The sequence below is a fragment of the Pseudorca crassidens genome, chromosome 9, assembly GCF_039906515.1.
Source record: "Pseudorca crassidens isolate mPseCra1 chromosome 9, mPseCra1.hap1, whole genome shotgun sequence".
Lineage (NCBI taxonomy): Eukaryota > Metazoa > Chordata > Mammalia > Artiodactyla > Delphinidae > Pseudorca > Pseudorca crassidens.
In genome coordinates, this window is record NC_090304.1 from 83,377,591 (window position 1) to 83,402,494 (window position 24,904).

At 33.4% G+C, this 24,904-nt stretch overlaps 1 protein-coding gene across 13 annotated transcripts in view; it reads left to right on the plus strand.

Annotated features, from left to right (window-relative positions):
* Positions 1 to 24,904, plus strand: part of GRIA4 (glutamate ionotropic receptor AMPA type subunit 4) — a 515,605-nt gene that overhangs the window by 478,092 nt on the left and 12,609 nt on the right. For 3 of the 13 annotated variants that reach the window (XR_010946264.1, XM_067750879.1, XM_067750875.1), the window contains exon 15: positions 21,782 to 21,896. The exons of 6 other annotated variants lie outside the window; for them this stretch is intronic. Coding sequence is in view for 4 of the 7 variants with exons in the window: in XM_067750879.1 (XP_067606980.1) it covers positions 21,782 to 21,896 (115 nt within the window). In the remaining 3 variants the exon portion in view is untranslated. Of the gene's footprint in view, positions 1 to 2,670; positions 2,710 to 21,781; positions 21,897 to 22,930; positions 23,171 to 24,904 lie in introns of those variants that run through there. 4 more of the 13 variants (XR_010946265.1, XR_010946266.1, XM_067750884.1 and 1 more) reach the window with 3 other exon arrangements.

Below are 24,904 nucleotides of genomic sequence, written 5' to 3' on the forward strand. Positions count from 1 at the left end.
TGGTCCAAAAAATGGGGGGAAATTGGCTATGATTCTCGACATCAGAGTTGTTCAAACAGAAATAGAAGGGATTCTCACATCTCTTAGAGAGTACTGTGACAGTGACATCAAAATTCCCTTCTCACTTTGAGAGTCTAAGATTCTGAGTCATGCCCTGAACTGTCTTTAGCAAAACAACCAAAGAATTCTCTTATACCTCTTTGAAGTTGTGGACACCTAATAACACTGGAGGAAAATTCATCCCCAGAACATCAATAGAAACTCATCAGGTTTTGGAATTAAGTAAGTCACTAATTAAGTAAATAGCTGCTTTTATCATAGTCTGTCTACATTGTGAAATGGAAAAGTATTTAAGGAAAGAACTTCTCTGAGAGAACCACAGAGCTAGAGATAGACACAATTCTTTTATATTTATATAGAGAGAGATTTAAAATTATATACTGACATCAAATTTTTGGCAACGTACAAATCTGACAAAATTCTTTGGATTATATTAAAGTGGGAATAAAACAGCTAAGGTGATACACATACATGTAGAAGGACTTACTTTGTTTTTTTAAGAATAAAACATATATATCCATATCTAGATATGATAAAAATTGATCTATGAAATGTGGTATCCCGTGGTGGTTCAATATGTAATATTTGAGAGGGTTGATTTTTAAGAGCACCATAATAGCTCCAACAACTTTAGTACTACTTAATTTCTTTTTTATTTTTCCCTTCATTATAAATAGCAATCAGTTTATGCCCTGAAGCATGAAGACTGTATAGCCACTGTAATTGCAACCAAGCCTGGCAGTGTACCTACAGTTGTTCTTATTCATAGATTCTCAGATCATTTCAGAATATAAAGATAATTCCATCAAAAACTCTATCAGATAAGTGGGTTCCATGGATGAAGTAGGTGTTTCATAAAATATAATTTACTCTTTTTTTCTATTTATAGCACAGCTTTATGATTTTTGAATATATCTGTTTCAGAAAAAAAGGAAAGTCTCTATTTCTGTATATATTCTTTAGAATTTATAGAGTATAGTGGATAAAGGCTGGTTTGTCAAAATAGCCATTCTTAGAATATTCATTAAATATATGAAGTTAAAGTTTCCAAGGAAGAACATGAGAAAAAACATGTATATTTGTAGCTGGAGGAGTTTTATTGTGCCATATTTATATCATGTAACGTTAAAGTGATTAAAGTTCATAGGATGAATCCAACATTAAATAAATGGTAACAGTAATAGATGTATAATATAGAATCTGCCATACAGTGTTTTTTCCCTGCACATTTTCATAATAGCCATTTGAGTAATGACTACAGCATCCTTCATTTTGACGTCTCTGGGATATACTGTGACAACCTGACGTTCCAAAAGTACATCCATTTTCTCACTTGATGTCATTTTACTTGATAAAGAATTTTAATAAGTTACCCAAAGTTAAATAACAATAGCACATGATCTTGTATGGGTTCAGGCTCATTCTTGGTCTCCACTTTCCTCCATGTCTCACAGAATTCAATCAATTGTCTGGTATTTGATTTTTTTTTTTTTTTTATGGGAGCTGGTCACTATCTCTGAAATTACGCCAAGGGGTATATAGGAATTGATGCTAAGGTCAGTTAATTAGACATTGGTCTCTAAAGAGATAAAGTCATTCAAGTAAGAAAAGACCATATCATGTACAACAAACTTACTTTGCTGTACTGCAGAAACTAACACAACATTGTAAATCAACTATATGCCATATCAGAGACCATATAAATAAAAAGGAAATAAAATTTAATAACTACTGTACTACATACCAAGCACATGTATATGAATATATTTTCCGCCACAACCCCTTGACATTGGTTCTACTATCTTCATGTGGACAGATGATGTTGCTGAAATTCAAGTCAAAGAGCTGAGAAATGACAGAACTGGAATAGGACCCCATTATTATATAATTCCAAAATCCATGCTTGTTTCACTATGCCGCCTTGTTTCTCTCCAAAGACACTGAGAGTACTAGTTAGAGACACATTGAGGAAAAAAAAAAAATCCCCTCTTTATCTAACCTATGATTCCCTGTTTTGAAAAAACTAAAGCACATAGTTTCTGATCATATCCATGTCTCAGACTTTTTCCAAATGTTTCCATCTAATGAGCTATTAGGGTTTTTTTTCACTTTCACAATAATTCTTGTTCATACTAGATTTAGTACTGCTTCAAACATGGTGTTGCTTGTAGCACTATCATTTTACCCTCAAAAGACATGAAGAACATCAGAGAAATGCATTGAAACATCACAGCATGCCTCTCTCTACTTGGGGAACTTTAGGTACTCCCCATGGTACACCCTTCATGATTCACTCCAGCTGATGAAAATTACCCAATCAATGCCCTTCCATAAATTACTCTGCTCTAAGTCAGTCTTCAGCTTATTGAAGCTCTAATAAAATAGACTGACTAAAGAGCAGACAGTTTTGTCTCCCTTACACAGCTAATGTTCATTCCCCTTTGGCTTAATCTTTAAATGTATTTTAAGTTCAATTCAATGAATGCCCCAGTATATCAGATAGTTGGTAGTGTCTTGTGAGACCTGAGGAAGGGATCAACCAGAACTGAACTTGACTTTAATACAAGACCATGTTCTATTATTGTTTAACTTTGGGTATTTCTCCCCTAGGAGGAGGACAGAGGAGAACTAACCAGCTCCAGGACCAAGGTAAGAGGGGAGTTTTCTTTCAAAAGAATGGGTTCCATTTATTTGAAGGAAACCCCTCCCCCACCTATTTTTAATCCCTTTTTCTTTATATATTTATATTTTTTAACCCAACAGGATTAGGAAAGCAGCTTGCCACCTATGCATAATAGTTATTTGAATATCCACTTACAAATGAAATAGGAAAAAAATAAAAACCTTCACACAAGTCTTATCAGTTATATGTAAAGGTTTTCCATCATCATTAAATATCAGTGCCAGTTTTCCATTAAGGATTAGATTTTTACATAGGCCTTAGGAAATTGTCATCAGTTGTTAATTTCACTACATGTAAAATATGGATAGTAACTGACAATCAAACCATAATGGATAATGAGGTTACAAAAATATTAAAAGTAAAATCCAAAGTGTTTCTATAGAAAATATATCATTAAGAAAAAATTTTATTAAAATAAGCAGCTGATATAATTTAAATGATACATAATTTGAAATATGGTCAGTTAGACTTTTGGTGTGAAGTAGTATAGGATTAATGAAATTTTTAAGATACCCTATGAAAACTGTGGTTAGAAAAATAAGATGAAAGGGAGGTAATATTGTCTTGAGCAGTACTTCTCCATGCTTATAGAAGCACTTCCCAGGCCTTTTACATTTTCTTTAATGGTTTCCAGTGTTACCTCTCACGTTTTACGTTGTTGTCAATGAACATCATCAGTATTCCCTGCCTTTGGTACTCTATTTCAAACTGGTCCTTCCATAGGGGAGAAATCCAAAGTGGAAACAAGTGAGAGAATTTACAAAGCATCCAGAATTTGAGATATTTGAAGAAATCATATGGATTATGGAGGGATCAGCTTCCAGATTCTATCCAGCAATAGCTTTTTGTTATTGTTGCTCTCCAAGGAGGCTACATCTTAATGTGACTCAAACAGATTTTAGGAAAGCTTTAGGATCATGTAACTGAGACAGTTGGGGATCAAGAAGAAGGAAATTTTAGGAAGGAGAAGAAATGTGCCAAAAGAATGAGAATTCAGGCAATGAGTTGTCAGTAAATAATCATCATCTTACAGAAACACAGTTTTTGCTTTGTTACAAATGTGTTTAGAATCTTGGCGTTATCTTAAAATTGGATTGTTGGGGTTTTTAATGAAAGAAATTCATTTCAGCAGGATATATTTTTGTTAGAGATTGCTATCTTCTGAGTAAGAGCCATAGTAGTCATGTGATTAGGAACATACAGGAGAGCACACATACGAACTAGAAATTTGATTTTAATGCCAACGTATACTATTTATGTAGATAATGATATTGCAATGGTCACCAAATCCAGAAACCTAATAGAAACTAACTTCGAGTTTCTCAATGACTGACTCCTTTAGTGAAAGGTATAGGCTATATTGGAGGCACATTATTCATTCCTAAGCAAAGAAAAAAAAAGTCATAATATTTTTAGTGGGCTATTTATATGTTAAAATTGGACACCCACACAGATATTAGTTATGTCAGGCAGATCTGTTGTGTACTTTGAATTCTTACGAAATATATCATGGTAATCTAATTCCAAGAAAGAATTGTTTGGTGGTTCTGCAGTGACTTCAAGTTCTTTTGGATAACCTGAAATTGAGATAAAACATCATTTTTTCTTGTTTAGTCGCTCAGTAAAGTGAAAAGTATTGATCTCATATTAACTGCATTCCATTTATTAAATATATTAAAAATAATTAATGAAAGTGCCCAAACTGGTAGTTTAAAAAGTATCCAACCTGATGAGGAGCTAATAGCTAAAAGACTGTGTGATATGTTCTAGTATTAACCCCAATAGGAACAACTGTAGGCGAGACTTAATAATTTAAACTTTTTGTCGTTTCTTCCTATTTAAATTTTAATAAAAATAAATGAGAGAATATGTTTCTGTTTGAAATATGATTATGAGCCCTGTTGCTGTCAAAGATAAGAGCTTTATGTTTCACTTAGAATGGCATAAACTTAAAATATTTATAGACAAATATTTAGAATTCTTAGTCTTCAGCTATTGTCAGAGAATAACAGAAAAGTCACATGCTCTCCTAGTTTGTATGGCAAGTTCAGATAGCTTCCTTTCAAGATCCCATTAGCTTATAATCTCTATTTCTCTAAGACCTATTTTTATCAATCAATTTCCTTTTTCTGTTTGTGCCATTCTCCCACCTAACCAAAATCCAACCCAAAAGTTAAGGTAGATGAAACAAGATCAATTAAAAGACATTTTAAGTTATGTATTTTGAGTTATATTTAAAGACTATTCTATTACTAATGAACCTGCAACCTTAAATGAAAGAGAAAAATTAAAACTTTAATATTTTCTCTCAAGAACTTGATAGGAAATTTAAAGTATTTGTATATAAAGGTTAAGTAGATGTATTTAGTGAATTAAATACATTATTTATATATACAATAAAATAAATCTTAAGTTAAAACAAATACAGTTGACATTTAAAATCTGTTTATGATAAATGAAATTTTTAATTTCTAAAATGTGCTGAATTATATTGTTCTAAGCAGTAAAAAAATTTCTAAAGGTAGTATGTTTTATTTGCTACACTAAAATAGATTAAAACTGATCTATAAAATTGCCAGTATCTGTGATTTTTGTCTTTGGGTTTAGTTGGAAGTATCAGATTTCCCTTGATATTCACAAACAAACTTGTATATGATTTTATCTTTTAGTATTCTTTGGCTACACAAACTGAGCTGGTGATCTCTTTAACTATCTATAATATGGAATACCTTCTTAGATTATTTTGTTTATACAATGGACAAAATTGCTTGCCATTATTCATTAAGACGGCTAGTGTCAGTAATTTTTTATGTCCTCCTTGCCAATATTTAAAAGACAGTTTTGAAGCCTTTTGCTTTATTTTGTTTTATTTTATTTTTTTGTGTGTTTTAAAACACTCTTCATACCAGGTCTTCCCAAAATTCATTAGGTTCCATGGTTGATTCTCTTTTGTTGTCTAACACACTATACTCTCATTTTAGTAGGTTGCTTGAAAAGTAGCACCTTAAGTTAACTCACTGAGATATCAATTCTGCATTTAGTTATTGAATGCCTACTATATTTCTTGCCCTGCATTAGGACTGAGAATGGTATAAAGTACCATAAGACACAGCTGCTGTCCTCCAAGAAGGAGAAAAAATGGTACAGCTAACATTGTAAAGGAACGTATGACTCAGAGCAAATGTGAGTGCTCCTGAAAATAAATAGATAATTTAAAGAAGCAAGAGATAATTAGAATCTAGAATATTTGGGAAAGACCTGATAAAATAGGTTCGGATGTAATAGTTGATAAATATTAATTGAATGAATAAGTCAATGAGTGATTACTGGAAAATGATAAGAATTTAGAAAAGCTAAGAGAAAAAAAAAAAAGGAATTCCTGGTAAACTTTCTATCGTGAGACTGGAATTGATTCTGCATAAAACATATTTGGGACTATAAGGAAACAAGACTGGCTGGAGGCAGAGAAGTTCTGTTTGGGAAACTAGGGGTGTTAAGAGGCTGGGCTACTGTGTTAGACAGACCCAGGTTTTATTTCCATCTTTGCCATTTACTAGCCATGTGGATTCAATGAGGATTCAGTGAGAATACAGAGAACTTGACACAGAGTCTAGCTCAACAAAATATAATGAAATTATATTTTAAAGATATATGTAAACTGAATTGTTGGGAAGCCTTGAATACCAGAAAAACTAGAATAGAATAGTATCTTGGAGGCAATCGGGAATCACTGAAGGTTTTTGACAAAGCACTACAAACAAGCAGAGAAACAAGGTTATTCTGACTCTGAGGATCTGAGAATGGATCGAGAGTCAGTGGATCTTGTCTCAGGTGATAAAGACTTTGATAAGGCGATGCCAGTGTAATAGAAATGAAAATACAAATTTAAGAGACACTTTTCAGAAAAACAGTTCTTAATGGATAATTGGCTATAGGAAAGGAGGGGAAATGAGAATTCAAAGATGAGATTGAGTTTCCGTGACCTTCTAATTCACTATACTGAAGCTTTATTATGATACTGTTCTTGGAGATCCAAGATTAGGTATCCTAAACGATTATCACTTAAATCATTAAGAACCTTGTATGTATCAAAATAAACCTATCTTATTTTAACCATGAGAGAAAATAAATGTTACCATCTAATGAAATCAAGTCATCATTTAGGCTTTTAGTACTGTTTTTTAAAGGAAGTCATCTACTATACTTCCTTCTTGGATATTTGGGAAGGATCAATTCAGTTGACAAGATCACTTACCTTTGAAGATTTATCTCAGCTCAAGGAGTATTTAGCCAGAGAGAACAGGAGGTACCACCTTCCTAGTGCAGGGAATATGAGTCAAAGCTTAATCAAGGGGTAACCCCTACCAACCCTGAAAAACTTTTCAGGAAAAAGAAAAGTTTCCTTAGATAGCCATAGGAGGAATGAGCAAATAGTTTAACTACACAAGAAAGGAAGACAGGAACAAAGATATCATAGTACTGTAGAAAAGAGCACTGGACTAGAAGGCAGAAGACCTGTGTCCCAGCTGGGCTTTGTTGAGCAAGTCACCTAACTTTCATTAGACCTCAGTGACCACATCTGTAAAATGAGAACGTTGGAGACAACCTCTAAACCACATTTTGACTCAAATATTGTAGGATTCTAGTTCTTTAAAGCAATCGATGGACATTTTTAAGACTCAGCAAAGGATGGAAAAAGGAAACATGGTCATGGTTCATGGAATGGTTTAGAATTCTGGAAATTGTATAAAAAGAATAAGGAGAATGGTCTAGGAGATGAAAGAATCTAAAGTCAGGGATGGGGCAGAGTGCACACAGCAAATGACAGTCCAGACAAAGCATCTTTGTGAAAAGCCTAGTATTTTTTAAATTTTATTTTAGAATGATGATAATCACAACTTAAATAGTGAATGATATCTAGAGATAACTTGAAGCACTTCACAATCTTGGTAGTTGTGACTTCACCTTGAAATAAAGCCCTTTTGTACAATTTGATAACAGATAATGATAATGGGGTGGCTTAGGGCAGGGACTTTATCCCATATAATCTCAAATAGCACACTCAAAGGCCACCACAAATAAAATAAAATTTAAATTATTTAATATGATTAATTTATATTTTCTAAATACTATGTAAGGGTAAATAATATCTTTTGACAGTTTTTTTTAAATTTTTATTGATTTAACAGACAGTCCTTTAAAAAAACCCATATATGATGTGCTTGCAGAATGATCACAAATTGAGTTAATACCTTGGAAATTCTTTCTTGCCAAATCACAGTCTTAAAACCTCTTCTCTTGGGTTTCCCTGGTGATGCAGTGGTTGAGAGTCTGCCTGCTGATGCAGGGGACGCGGGTTCGTGCCCCAGTCCGGGCAGATCCCACATGCCACGGAGTGGCTGGGCCCACGAGCCATGGCTGCTGAGCCTGTGCATCCAGAGCCTGTGCTCCGCAACGGGAGAGGCCACAGCAGTGAGAGGCCCACGTACCGCAAAAAAAAAACAAAACTAAAAACCTCTTCTCTATTAAAATTCTGGAGCCACCATGGGTCATAGAAATATTTTTACTTCTCTTACCTTTAATAGGCATACATGAAAATCGTCATTAATTAATTTAAAAATAGATTTATTAGAATTGTCAGAGAGGGTTAGATACCCTTCCTCTACCCTGGCTGGTCTAAGAATTAAATTGATATGAGACAAATTAACAGGAGAAAAATCAAACAAAAGATTAATAACATGTATACATGGGAGAGACCCAGGAAAACTGACTAACTTGCCAAAATGGCCCAAGCCCTCACCTTAAAAACAATCTTCAGCTAAAGACAAAAGAGGATGTTGGAGGTAGTCGTTTGGGACCTCAAAGGGGGAGGAAGACAATTCACATAGAGATGGAAAAGCAAATATTTAGCAAACAAATGCTTGGGTCATGTGGAGACAGTGGTACACTGAGTGGTCTCTGATCTCTAAGGATACCCCCACCACACCTGGTCCATATTCTTTGCAGATTTCTCTGGTGATAGCTCTATTCCTATAACAGGCCCTCTATCTAAATTCTTAAGGCAGTTAGCAAGAAGGTCAAAGTTTCTTCCTGAGTCTTTTGGGGCTTGATTGTTTTCAGCTTGAAATAATTCACATGCCAGATATATTTTGGGGTGGCAGATTTTGTTCCCCTACAGTCTCACCTTTGAAACTTCGAGAAGTTTCACAGTCCAGAAGTTGAATAGATATATTGCTTTATATCTTATCCAATCAGTCTCATAGTCCTGACGATAAGTCAGTTCATTTCAGGAGGCTGTGATGCAGGTAGGCTCTCAAAGTTAGGCCTATAGGGTGCAAGCAATCAGATATTTAATAAGAGGTATTTGTGGGGAGACAAAAGAAAAACAAAGGTTAATTATTGGAGCAAATTCTAAACCCAGTGTCTGAGTCCTGAGAGCTACCAATCAAGATTTCTAGATATCAGGGTCAAAGCATCTTTTACAGTTTGAAATGTCTTCAGTGATGTCATTGGGTGTTCAGGCAAACTTTCCAAGAAGCTTACACAGCAACAGTCAAGAGGTTTGTCTAAATATAGGCAATTATGGTGATCTCTCTAAAGTTTATAACAAGTTGTTCAGCTTCAGTGTGCAGGGCTTCAGGGAAAGGGCAGCTTTAGTTCTCAATGATTCCAAATGAAAAGGAGCAGCAGGAGAAAAATTGGAAACATTAGTTTGAAGAGCTGTAGCCAAATATTTGAGGAAACTATACGAATTCAGGATCAAGTCCAGTTTGCAGGACTGGATCTATATATATAGATTATAGTTTCTGCTGAAACACACATTTTTTTCTCTAAAAATTACCCTCACTTCTATCAAAGAAAACCAAATTAAGACTAATTTGTTCGCAAAATAAGTTTAGTGTCATTAAACTTGGCCTGATTATTTACCTAAGTCCAGCAAAAATAGTAATTGACCATATAATCTCTTTTAAATCTGCTTTGCTGGAATTATTCAAAGGAATCTCCAGATTGAACTTTTAAATGCTTCTCATACCATGAAGCCATGCCAAGGACTTGACATCAAATTTACCTGTAATATATATAGATTTGGTTGAATTCTTCTCTTCTTGATGTCCCGAAAATATCCTGAGGTTCTTGTGCCTTCCAGGCAATGACCTTCCTTACTCACCTGGTAAGGCTGCTGGGAACCCTGTAAGAAAGGTACCAGGCTGTTTTTCCAAAGGGCTTTATGGCTCCATAAAGTCAATCTTAGTTCCTTAAAGCTGTCTGGTCATATCTGATTCTATGCATATTCTCAAAGATGACATTCCAGTCAAAGCTTTGGTAATATAACCAATGTTTCCAATTGTGTTCTAATACAAGGAGAATAGATTCTTAGTGAACATGTGTAAATAAATATATTGTCATGAAAATAAGAATACTCACTAAGAGTTCCAAATTCTGGAGGGATAAGGTAGGAAGAAAAAGTTATTTCAATTCTATTTACAAAGGTATAATTTACCGAATTGCTATAAGCTATAGTTAATATAAGAGGAAATATTTCTTTTTATCTGGAAAGCAAAGATTAAAAAGCCAGTATAATTTCAGACAAAAAGTCATAAAAATTATAACTCACATTCATCAGTTCATTCAGTCCCATATAATTATTCTTATTGACCTTGATCTTTTATTAGCAGTTTTATGAAGCCATTAGGTTTTTCATTAGAATTCTATAATTTCTTACTAGTTTAGTGGTATGATCTACAAGTTATCAGAAACTTATATTTGTCCAAAAATCCTTTCTATGAATCATCTTGAAGATCTTCATTTTGTAAAAACATTTTAGTAAGACAATAACTGTCTATAAATGACAAAAGACAAATTAAAAATCTGATTGCAATGCGATTGACAAGGAAATTTGGCTATTTCTGTGACATACAACATTTTAAGATAATAACTAGAAAAATGGTAACATACCAGGACATATCTGAATTTTAGGAATTTCATATAACTTCTAGAACATTTATATTAATAAAATTTACCCATACAATATAACCTAAGAAGGTTTATCATTTCTCATTTGACAATGCTTCCCATGTAATTTGACATACCATGTTTGTTAGTTTAATATCTCTCTTCGAGCTTTTTCAGGGGCCCTCTGAAACATCCCAAAGTTAGCTAGAGGTCAAAAGGACTTTATTTAGAATTTTGATTTAGGAAAGTTTGTCAAAGATATCAAAAGGTTTTAAAACACTTGGTCAAATAGGATTATAGGTCACTGTGAAACAATACTTATTCACTTAATCAAAGTGACAATAAAAGATTTCAAAAGTAAATACAGAAAGTTACAACAGGTTACTTGAAAGGTAAGAAATTTTACAATCTGCTATCAAAGTAGATGAATATTCCAAGAAAACTTTGTCTTCCTAACAAGAGAGAAAACCAAATTCTAATTTTGCACCAGCTTACTTTTAACATTAAAATTAATTCACTCAATTAAATTTATTTTAATCTTAACCAGTCCTGACCAAGCACAAAACTCTTCGCAGGGCTCCTTTTCCACAAATCTTCTATAACTTCCTTTTTCACCTTCAGATTTCGTCCTGTGATTTCTCTTTTACTCTTTCCCTCTTTTTTTAACCCCTCTTTAGGACAAAATTACTTTTTTTCCTTAACAAAAAGCATTTCCACTCATACCTTTTTCTCCTTACATATGAAGATGTTTTCCTTATTAGTTTTAGTAGTTTTACTTATACAGATTAATTAGAATTTGTAACCCTTAGAAACCTTAATTTCTACTGAAAACTAAGCAACTGTAAACTGTTATACCAGTATTTTTTTTTATTGGAAAACTTATAAATACATTTTATAATATCCAAAAACATACATTTCCTTATGGCATAATTTTTTTTCAATGTGATGCATGACATGTTTCTAATAAACCCAACATCTTTAGTTTTTCTGTAATAAGAAGACAAAAGTAGACTTAGAGTTGTTTAACAATTAATATTTCAGTATTTTATCTTCTCTAGAAATGATCTAGACAGTCAATGAATTCCCATCATTTAACTTAGCAAAACTCTAAAGCTTCAAGTTACCAATAAAATTTAAGGAAATTACTTTTAAGTAGATATGCCATAAAACATAATTATTCTTAAAGAGTTCATCTAAAAACTCTTGTTTTATTTAAATTTATTTAATTACTTATGAAAATTTTATCATACAAAATTTATCCTTTTTGGTGACAAATTTTGTAACAGAGATAACTGAATATATTTAACTTGTGGTAAACCTGGTAGAATGTGTTTAATTTACATTTAATGCTGATAACTCTCAAGATAAGCCTGTTTAATTAAACCAACAAACTTAAACTTGCTTTTATTTATTAAAGATTAATCCTAGATCAGGTACACTTGAAAACTATTTGGATTCATTTCTGCTACATTTAGAAATGTTTAATTTGTAAGTGCTTACTTTTAAGTCAATTAAAAAGAGTTCTTTACAAATTAATTTTGGTTAATACCATTCAGAGATACAAAAATACCATATCTATAATGTACACACATAGACATAGACACAACCACAGATGTCATAGCTTTCATTGTAAAAGTTTAGTCATGAATTAGGTACAACACAAAACTCACTGGTTTATAAACAACAATTGGAATAAGTTTGTATCTGCTCAGATTGCTAAGGCTTTTTACTATGTGGAAAAGACTTTTAAGACTTGTATTTGTCCTTGATAAATCTTTAAGGAGGCTGTGGATTAGATTTTGTGTGAGGGAGCATTTCCAGCAGATTGTACTTTTTAAAAGATCTCTTTTTTTTCTTTGGTGTTTCAGGTTCTATCTGATTGAGTCAGCCAGGCTCAGTCTCAGGCCATTGTGAGCTGTATTTACATTTCTGATTTTGTAGAGATTTGCAAGACAAAGATGGTTGCTTTCCATTTCCCCTAAGAACTGGGCTGCTGCCGAAATAATATCAAAAGGCTGATCTGTTCATCCAACTACATTTTCTTTAATTTGCTTCTTTATATCACAGAGAAGATTTCCAACTAAAATGGAAACCAAAAGATTTCTATGTTCTAGAACTTTAGGATTCAAGGCATCGTGCCTTCAAAAAGTCTGCACAAAGCATTCAATAAATTCCCTCTTTCTGAGTGCACAAGGCCACCCCATACCAATTCACTCTAGGGGCAAAATCTTCCACTAGTGGTTCTTTTATCCCCTAAATATCAACCCCCAATTTCCTTCTCATATTATGCGGGCTCAGGCAACCCTATTGGCTTCCTTTAGCATATTCAATTAACACTGCCTAAAGGGTGGATTTACCTGCCCTGTCTTACAATACCAGGCAAGGGAAGACAAAATGTCCATCCCCACAATGCAATCAGGCAAAAGAGATGCAACCATCTTACATAAAGCCCATTCAAATACACCAATTTCCTTATAAACTTTCATCTTAGTTCTATCAGTTCTTATAATTTTAACCTTAGTTTCCATTAGGACCAACAAGTCTGTCTTACAAGGAGTCCCAGAAACTTTTCCTTTTTTTCCCCCAGCCATTTTATTCATTCCTGTATAAAAGGCTTTGAGGACCCCAGTAAGGGGTTGAGCCAAGGGACCCAAGCCTTTTTGTCAATCTTTGATTTGATTAATTGGCCTAAATCTTGCCCCAAGCAATTGCTGGTCAGGTTTCTCAGTGTAATTTTTTCCTACCAGCTTTTAAAATTTATCCAAACTGGGGTAATTAGAGCAGATTTGTTTGGTGGCCTTGTCGGGGAGCACCAATGGGGGGTCCCTTTGGCTCACACAGTCCTAGGTAGTGCTGTATTAAAAACCTTTGTTTTGATCCCATCAATGTTCGTTTTATTTATCCCAACTCTTAATAACCATCTAAAGATTTCCATCTTGCTGTGGTGAGTTCCATGACTCTTCCCTTTCTGATTCCTCTTTATTCTACCACTTTCAATATTTGCTTTATTTATTTTATTTTTTAACAACCCTTTAAAAATTTCCATCTTGTTGGGAAGAGCCTCTTTCTCCTCAATTCTCTTATTAATTAATCTAATGTTTTTATTAGCATCTGTAAGACCCATTGAGGGGAAGCGGAGACCACAAATTTAATAAGGCTTCCTGAACAGGTTTTTTGTTTTTATTTTTAAAACTAAGAGAGTTCTTAAGGTTAGCTGTTATATATCATTATATCCACCTTTTAATTTGGTCTTTCCATAGGTACCAGTAAAATAGCTGTTTATGATGAGAGTTTTCTAAAAATTGACCAATTTATAAGTTTTTCCAATTCAAAGGATCCATCATCTGGCCATTGATGAGTAGGATCTTAATAGTGATTCAAACCAATAAGCCAATTTACGGAAAGACCCTGAGGTAACTTTCCAGACCATGGTACCACGGACACAAGAGGCGTCCCGAAGTGAGGGCATGGATGATGTAGTTCCCATCTTCCAAAGGCTCACTCCTAAAAATATTCTAAGAAAGTTTGAGAAGATAAAGGCCCCTTATGGACTGGACCCCTAATGACAAAACTCCTCTGAAAGCTGGCACAGCTGGACAAAGAGACTGCTCAGAATCCCAGTCTATTTAACTGGCTGCCAAATGCACACTGGTATGTGGACCTTTTGAATGGCAGAAACCAGAGAGATTTTTCTCATTAGTATATAAACTAAACTCTCAAGGCATAGAAGACAAAAAGAAAACTTGATCAGACCAATGGTTTTCTCCTTATAACAAATGACACAAAAGACAGAGACAAAGAAAAACAGTGACCATCCTTGGGAGAAAAAAGATCAACAAACCAAAAGTAGTACTCTACCAAATTTTAAACCAAGAGTCACGAAGTCCAGAGATATTTTGGGGTGGCAGATTTTGTTCCCCAGCAATTCCCTGAAATTGTATATCAATCTGGATTTTGTACATTTGTGCATTTTTCCTGAGAAAGTATCCATGCTTTCATTGACTTCTAAAAGAAGTCCATGACCAAAGGAGGATAGAAAATTCTACTCTGTGACCTAAAATTGACAAAAGTCAAGAAACTAGACTGCATGAAATATTTGTAAATATAACATTTAAAAAAAACTCAACAGTAAAAATACAATTAAATGTTTTATTTATCACAATCTCAAGCTAGTGTGCTGACTAAATTTACTGGCAGATATCCTCACAAATATCATAGTGATCCTTCTAAACATCACATTCTTCAGACCTAGTTCTCAAATAGGAATTAGTCATGCAAATTCCAAAGAACACAATTTAGAGACAGTTCTTGGAATCTAGCCTGGTATTAACTCAATTTGTTCAGTTCTTTTTGTTTCAATTGAAGTATGAAATACAAACATTTCTATAGACTAACTTAACTGCATATATGTCAGCCAAAATCCAAAATAAAGACAATAAATCCCTCATTATCAAAGTGGTTTTCAAATGCTCATTATAAATCCTGCTGGGTCTGAATTGTCTTTCCCCTTAAAAAAAAATTTCCCTCTGAATTTTGATATTAAATTATTGATCAATAGTGCCATTTTATGCAAATCTTACCTGTCATTGCATAAGCAAACTGGAGTGAAAACTTAATAACTTTTCTAAAAATGTTTGCATGTATATATATATGGAGAGCAACTCAGCCCAAATTCTGCCTTTGGAAAAAAGTGCACAAATCCAATGAAGCAAAAAGAGCCTTGTGCTTGTTTACTGGAAGGAATAATTTGGGGAAAAAATTAATAGCATAGCTACAAGTTAAATTGAAAACAGTGGAGCATTGATAAATGCTGAGAATTAGTCTTCCAGGCCTAAACAGCTGATAAACGGTAGAACTGTGAAAGCAAATACCTTTCCTTAAATCAGATATATTTAGTTAACCTCTTATTATTTGACAGCCTATTGATTTTTATTCACTTTTTATATTTCCTTGAGTGATAAAATAGTTCTTTTTCTCAGCTAGTTATTAACTGACTATATACAAAGTTCTGGGATTTGTTGAAAATTCTGTTTTCCTGCTAATTTACTTTAGCTGCCTTTATGTGGGGATGGGAAGGGGATGGAGGGGGACATCATTAAACCACAAAAGTAAAATCCCATGTGATATTTGCTCATGTCTACCTATCTCATCTTGTATATGGGATGGACTTCCATGTATGCAACACTTGTTACAATACTGACAATATGGCCATCATTTAACTATCAGAATGAATAATCTATACAGAGTTAGTTATTATTTATTTTTCATGAAATTACTATTTTCTTATTAGAGTAGCCCTAGAAAAACTTCTGCATATATTTACCAGCTACATAACAAAATTTAAATCAAATGAGTTTTCCGGTCTGGAATTTTAGTTTGATTTCAAAAAAAAGATAGAGTGAATATGTTATATGATGGAAGATTTGTTTTAATTGCCTTTTTAAAAATTACTGCAAAACATTGAAAAAGACTTTTTTCTTAGAGTGTCTAATACTTGTTTGGAAAAGAACAAAGCTGCCAGCCATGGAATCTCTTTTTCTAAAAACAGAGCTATATTTATATTTTTTTAATCACCCACGTAGCAGGACTCAAGTTTATTCACAATCAATCACATTCATTTAATCCGGCCTAAGTGAAAAAACTCTCCTTGTCTATGTAAGTTCATGTGAAACAGCAAGGCTTCTCTCTAGGCCACTGAGAGTTTCATTAACCTCCTGCTGATACTATCTGATGGGTAGACGCATACCTCTCTTCCTGACCTGTTCCCCTCAAATAAGGTAGAACATTTGTAGAAGCCAAATGCATCACATTTTCTCCATTCAGCCTGTGACTAGAGACACAAAACAAAGTGAACCAAAGCAAACCACATTATCAGAACAATGAATGTTTTTTCTGAGATCCTTAAGAATAACTTCTAAATTCTAATTCTTCCTCAATTTTTCTTGATCCAAAATAGAATATATATTTTGATTTTCATGAAATAATTCTATTAGGCATTATATTATAAAATAATTAAGAGAGTGTTTTTGTTTGTTCTTTACTGATTATTAAAGTGTCACTTTTCATTGCAGAAAATTTGGGGTGAGTGCGGAAGCATAAAGAACAATATGCAGTCCAAATCAATCATAATCCCACTACCTACAGATAGCTATTTGTTGTATTTCTTACCAGTTTTTTTACATTAACATTTTTATATATATATATATATATACATATAAACATTATATATGTTTTTCTCAAATGAAGATCACAATGAATATACAAATTTTTTTCTTTTTTTTCACTCAACATTAAGCATTTCCCTGGTCATTAAAATCACGTAATGATTGTTAAACATTCAGTCATATGGATTATTGGTGCTTACCAATACTAACACCTCAAGAACTTTGCGAAAATGTAGATACACTGCCCTAATTCTGATACAGCAGAAGATTCTGATACAGCAAGTTTAGCCCTGAGCATCTGTATTTGTAATAAGTGGTTCTGACACTCAGATCAAGCTTGAAAACCACTGCTGTACACTAAAGTCTACTTACTTCTCCCTTTCTGTTGGGCATATAAATTGCTTTCAGCGTTTTGCTATATAAATATACTATAACATTTATTATGTTACTCTGTCAACATCACTGATTAATTTCTTAGGATTGATTCCTCATAGAGGAATTATTATCAATAATTTTCAATATTGTCAATAATTTTCAAGGGTAAGAATTGTTTTTAAGTTTTTGTTGTACAAAACCATATTATTTTCTTTCCTGGTTTAAATTCTATTTTCAGTGTATTAGGACATTAAATCCTTTACTGTATTGAATATTATCCTTACTTTTATCTTTGCCAATATGAATAGCAAAAAAATGAATTTGCATTTCTTTAATTCACATTAGTTTAATTCCAAGTAAGGTTGAATTATTTTTATATGATTTTGTACTTCTTCCTGCATAAATTATCTACCAATATCCTTTGCAGGTTTTAAAGGATTTTCTTATGTGTTTTACACAATTGCATGTTGATTCACATAATTTTTCAGTTTTTAAAAAATATATTAAAATGTATCAGGACTACAAAAAAACTTTCTAGCATCATTCAGGTAAATATTCTGGACATTTTAACACCTGATCTTTAAATTTTATAGAGAGTTTAGTATGAAGAGAACACTCAAGTTAAAAGAGTACAGGCCTAAAACTAAAGAGACTTTCTCATGTGTATATAATTAATGGATCCTTTTTTATAAGGATAATAAAGCATTAGCAAAATTACACAGTAGTTTAGACAAATAAAATCCATTAGGTCCATATATTATTGATATCAGGGACAATAATGAAGTGTTCAACCTACTAAGTGAAATGTAATTGAATTTGTTTTAACCAGACTAAATATAATATTGGAAACTATTTATTCTACAAATTATATATACCCTGAATATCTTGTGTGCAAACAATGACTAAGTCTAAGGCTTGTATATCAGTCCTTTACAATAGTATTCTCAAATCCAGGAAATCATAAGAATACTTTACTAAACAAACTTTTAAAAATTTCTCTGTTTATATAGGTAAACATTTCATCAGATGTAAACTTTAATATCTCACCAACAGAAAAAATTATACTATAAGAATTATGGTCTAGAAGTAAATACAATGAGTGAGGCATAAAGTAAACATAAAAGCATATCTAAATCTATAGAATTTAATGATAAATTATTTACGGAAATGTAGAGAGTAAGAGATAAATAGCTTAAATTGAGCATGGTTTCAACAAGAAAATCTTAATTTGCACTAATTTACCCAAAATTAATAAATGGAAAAAGTTTAGGTCTGTTAATTTCCATTCTAAAGCTTTTGTTTAGTTAACAAAAATGGGTCCCAGATGCTAGGGCAAGGAGAGATGGATTTTCATAGTCTCAAACTCAACTGAATGATTGCAGGAGTAAAAACTCCTGGAATTTTTCCAGAGGTCCTGGAATTTGTCCAGGTGAGCATTTTTGTTCCAGGCCTGAATTAAGTTCTCCATCACCTCACCACTATGAAAAAAGCTATTTGGAGTGGGGTTTTTCTTACCTAGGATTCCCCTAAGTTATAAAAGGAAAAGGCAAATAAGTATGTTACCTGGGTCCTATTGCAGTCTATAAAAGGTCACTGTCAACATACCTGGGCTCTCAAATGTGGTTTATTTACACTTCCAGCAAAAATATGATCACTTATTGTTGTTTCTTCCTCTTTTTCCATTTTTAAATGAAAGCAATCCATTTCGATTGAGTTTATTCTGTAAAAGCTGCATTTAATAGAATGAAAGGAATAATTAATGTAAAAAATAGCCCACAATATTTTTCTTCTTTCTTTTATCTGCTTGGCAGATTACTATTATGGCTTCTCTGATGCTTAATCAGGACAAGAATATCCTTATCATCAATATGAGTTTCTGACATAGATTTCAAAATCTATGTCTGAAATGTATGAAGGGGATTCCAAAGTAATAGTAAAATGTGCTGCAGCAAGGATCTGCTGTCTATGTGCCTTATTTACCTGACTCCTTATGACTTCCTTAGGCTTGCTTGTAATTATTCCTTCAGGGTTCCTTTTTCTTTTTGCCTGGTTAAAAAATACTTTTTAAACTAGTCTAGAAAACTGAGTAAAGTAACTTTATGTACATTTTAAAAGTCAGTTGATGATTCTTATTAATAACATGTAAAAGTGATGCATTCTATAAAATAGAACAGATGTTCAAATAGTCCTTACAGATGTGGTTTATGCTGCATTTTAAATAGCAATCTAAGGATGCCTTTAGACTTAAACTGATTACATAGAGAAATTACATCTTTAGTCAGACAATTGTAGAAAATAGCAGGCACTTTTAATAGGCAAAGAAATTTTGAAATCCTAAAGACTGTCCCTAAATATTAATTACAAAGTGCCTTCATTTAAGAAAAGTAAAATTTTACTTCATTAAGTAAAAGTAAATTTTACATGTGATAGTATTATGTGAATTCTATTGAAGGACCACAGGAAAATGTGGATTGTGAACTGGGCGGTGACTTACCTACGGGTCAAGTATATTATATTAACCAAATATAGATACATACACACACATATATAAGGATAGCAGTGTGAAACTGAACTGTTTTTACATGGCCTATTAGATGTTGTTAGAAAGACAATGTCTTAGAATAACTTTGTAGAAAGCTTTATTCCAAACAGTTTTCTCAACATAAAGCTTTTTTCCTTATCCATTTTTTAATTTTGCTTTTTTGTTTTCTATTGTGCTGTGAAACTGTCTTTAGATATGTTTATCTTTAGAAACTGTCTTTAGATATACTAGATGGCTAGTAACCATGTTAAATAACCCTCTCATGAAATGATTTTAGTTTTATCAAAGGAATGGTCTAAATCAACATATAAAATAATTGGGATACCACTTTATTGGAAAAAAATCTAATAGAAATGTTTAAGACTAAAGTGGATTATAAAACTAATTTTCTCCAAAATAGAAAACTTTAGTTGTTAGCTTCACTTCATTGAAAGACAAATATATTTAGCTTCTTATGGACGTAAAATAAATTAAAACAACCCTTTTCTCCCAACAGCATTTTAAAAAAATAGATGACTCTAGCTTCACTGAATATTCGTTCATCCCTAGATTTCAGTCTGGTCCTTTTGGTGATTAAACTGACAACTTGGTATTGTTCACTTCAGGAAGTATATTAATTATTTTACACCACTAACATGGGACTTACTTGGAAATGTGGGGACAGCTAATTATTTACTTAGCATTTAATAAATGGTAGTCTAACTTTTAAAAAGTGTTAATCCTGCGCTTCCCTGGTGGCGCAGTGGTTGAGAGTCCGCCTGCTGATGCAGGGGACACGGATTCGTGCCCCGGTCCGGGAAGATCCCACATGCCGCGGAGCAGCTGGGCCCGTGAGCCGTGGCCGCTGAGCCTGAGCGTCCGGAGCCTGTGCTCCGGAACGGGAGAGGCCGCAACAGTGAGAGGCCCGCGTACCGCAAAAAAAAAAAAAAAAAAAAAAAAAAAAAGTGTTAATCCTCTCAAAGTGTGTGGTTTACTCATGGGAAATGTTTACTCTCCAAGTGGATCAGACCATTACAACACTGGAAAATGCACATCATTTACCTGAAATATTACAAAAACATTTTAAAAGAATAAATACATTAATAGGCTGATTTGTGGTGAAATGTGACATTTTTATTAATCAACTAAATGATATTTCACTTGCAAATCAATGTTCAAATGCTACTTATTAACATGAGGTTGCTTTGTTTTATGGGAGGCAAAACCCATGACACATTTTTTTAATCCTTTTAGAGAATAATTAGAATGTGCTACCCTTATTCCCCTAAAGAGATAAACATGGAGGAAATCTAATCTAGTGTTTGTTTGCGAAGTCCATATCAAATGCAGCATGACTTCCTGTGGTTTAATTACATAATTTAAACAGTCAAATTGGATATATGATCCTGGTTTCTAAATAGCATCTAGTGACTTTAAGAATCAACACGAAATTCAAATATAAGCTCCCTGAGAGCTGCTACTACATTTCTCTTGACTATTCTATGACTTCCAGCCCAGGAAACTGAACCAACACAAATAATAAAAGGAATAATAATTAAGCCATACTCTGTTGTCAGAAAATCTGTACACAAAAATTAGTGGCTGATTTGCTGATTTGTTTACGCAATTATGTTTTTCCTTCTGGGAATGAATTTTCATTTGTCTCTTACCGGTGGTTGACATTCTTAGAGGCAAAGGAATTCAAGACACAATTCTTTGTCAATTACTAGTAAATTCAAGTTTATTACTGTTTTGCAAAAAAAAAAAAAAAATCCATGTAATTGGTTGATGTTGATGTCAGTTACTTGACAAGAAATGAACTGTGAAAGTGAACAACACCAAATGCTACAGGTTTAATACACTTTGAAGGAAACTACAATTGCCTGGTGGAAGGGGCTGCAGGATGACAAAATGAGAGGTTTATTTAGCGTCTGGGAGAAGCTTATAAAAGAGCTTAAATCCTCATTCCTTCTAACATCTTAACAGCTGTGCAGTTTCTTACAAAATATGTTTTATCGTTTCAAGAAATGCTGTTAACCTCGCAGTTTTAAAACTGAATGAACAAGGCCTCTTGGACAAATTGAAAAACAAATGGTGGTACGACAAAGGAGAATGTGGCAGCGGGGGAGGTGACTCCAAGGTTAGCCTCAATGTCACCAAAAGCGGGTAAACAGTATGTAAAGTAATAGGTGCATCTGCTGGGAGACATAATTTAGACCTACTAATACCACTGAAGTTGCTAGTCAAGTCCCTTCACAAACTTAAGTATGCAATTACTGTCAAAGCAAAAATATTTGCAAACAATATCAATTTGGGGACACACTAACAAACCTAACTAAAATAGTCACTGAAAATCTCTGGCTCTGAAGAAGTTATGGATCAGACATAGTCCTAGGAACCTTCGTTTTGGAAAGCAGGCTTTTGAAAGAGCAATTAGCGAAGAGGAGAGAGAACAGAGAAGTTCAGTCTGTCTTGTTTTCCTCACGAAAAGAGCTGCCACGAAATGTTTTTAAGTAATAACAATAATCTGACTCCACTAAATCAGGTACCTACCAGAAAGACATTTCTCCACTTAAAACTCTCAGGCTTCCATTAAATAGCAAGTTATATAACAAATCAAAGGTAATCATATGAACTAGACAGTTTTTGCCTTCCATAATGGGTCAAACTAAAGAAATATCCGGCTACAAAAATAAGACCAACTCAGTTTTATCTTTACTGCATCCCTGTCTTATTTCCAGCTTCATAAAATAATGTTTTGCTTTTATTTCTAAGCAGAAGTTATTAACTAGTGTTCCAGAACTCTTCTTCACTGTGGATAGACATAAAGAAAACCAATCCAGTGATGGGAATATTCTGACTGAATTTTCTTTCCTTACATATCTTCAACTGGTATGTAAGAACATTGAAAAATTTTAAATATACACTCTTTATTTTAAATTCTAGAGAATTGCCCAAAACAAGTAGTCCTGCTCATCTTCAGGTTCTTGGTTGGGCTACAAATTCTCTCACTTGCCTGGCCACCAAACCCAGAGAATTATGCTCTGTTTAAAAAGGGTATATCTGTCAAGGAGGCTGCAAACCTCAACCTCTTCCAATGCTGGTAACTTCCCCCTCGATCCTGATCTGAAAAGCCTTTCAAATTCAGCTTACTTGTATATTTCCATCTTATAGACAGCCCTGTTGCAGGAGAAGAAAAAATAAACTTTGCAAAATGAATATTCTGGCCGCAGAAGGAGGCATGAAAAAGGAGGAGACACAGAATTGTGTGGACCCAATTCTGATCATCCATCTCCTATCCTGAGGGAGAATCTGAGTCCCTGGAGAAAAAAAGCAGAGAAAAGCTAGAGAGAGTCATCAGGGATTCTTCTGAGATGGTTCCCCTTTAAGACACCTCCATTCAAGACAGCAACCGTATGTTTTCTTCAGAAGTATTAACTCTTTTATATTTTGGAGCCCCAACTTACCTAGAATGTTCTGATCATTTCCATAAAAATATGAATGCGTAAATAATATACACACATAAATAGAAAATTGCTCATTTACACTAATAATCTACTCCTCTATGCAAATTAGAAATGTAAGAAAATGTACTCTAATAAGACCAGAGAAAACAAAACTGAAGACATTCTATTCAATTAGAAAAACTTTGTTTGCAAATTTTTATTTTTATCACAAATATAAACAAAGTATAATATTGCTTAACAGATAAAATTTTCCACAAAAAATGAATAATGAATTCCTGTTTTAGTGTATATTAAAGACTCTTAGACTCTTTCCAGAGAAAAATAAGCAAGCAGAAGCAGAAATGTACACATAATGGAAAAATCTATGTAACAAAAGTCATTTTACTTTACTTAAATAAGGGATTGGACAACTCAATTGAATTTTAATCTGTTTGCATCCAACATTGGTACATAATGGACACCAAATAAATATATGAAGCTAACCTTGTAGTTTTCAAAAATCAAACTGCTTATTCCTGTACTTTCACCTGTTACTTTCACCAAACATGAACTATAAGATGACATTCTAAAATGTTATTTCATATTTTGAGTCATTTTCTAAAATGTTATAAAAATTAACATAAAATGTATGTTAATTACATATATAATTACAGTATGTTCTATTTTCCCTCAGGAATTTTGTTTTCACACTAGAAAAATATTTCTAGTCGGTTGTATATTGATATAATATTTATCACCAATAGAATAGGTAATAATAATAATACCCTACTCTGCATTTATTTTAAAAGGTGGTATTTTAAATGGCCTGACCTAACTTAGAATCAAAGTAAATTACCAGGAGATAGTTGCTGCTTTTAAATTTTTGTTCTGTAGCTCCTTTGGGTGACTGATTTTCTTTTTAAACTTACCCCTTCCATTTGGCCTGATCTTTATCGAAAGAGGTGAAAGGAGGAAAAGCGCTGAATTGGAGGAAGAGGCTGGCTCTTAAGCCTTTGCTAAGTATAAAGCCAAAGCAGAAGAGAAAATTAAATACTGCCAGTTTATCTACAAGGCACATTGTGTGAAATGCACACTCAGTGATCTCAGCACAAGTATACAAATCATCTGGTGTGATCTTGACATAAAGAATCTTAGTAGGAAAAAATTAACTTTCCTAACAGTGATTCATCTGGCAAAGGGGGGAAAGCATGGAAAGCTGTACCACACATGAATATGTTCCAATGAGGGGCTAATTGACCCACCTGTCATTTACAGGATTATAACAAGGAAAGACATCTCCAGCCTTCCATACAGCAGCACATTATTAAAGTTCTGTTTTACCTGGGCTATGCACCAATATCTATGGGTAAAAGAAGAAATACCCACTGTTGATTGATTGATTTAATATAATCAACAACTGAATTATTTGGAGTCACAGTGGCAGCTTCCAGTTCACAAAATCATTAGCCTCCCCACTCAACTGATAGCCATTCCCAGAGCATGACCAAGGCAGCCCTAGGCCAGAGGCTCCACAGAAGAAATAAGGGAAAAGGTCTGGTATGTTAAATGAAATAAAGTGGAAAGGCATGATTTGAGAGGGGATGAATTTGTTTGAAAAATTACTCCTTTGAATGTTATTGTGCTGTGGCCTTTTTTATGGTCATAAGAAATTCATACTCATTCTTGTGAATAAGAGAAATTT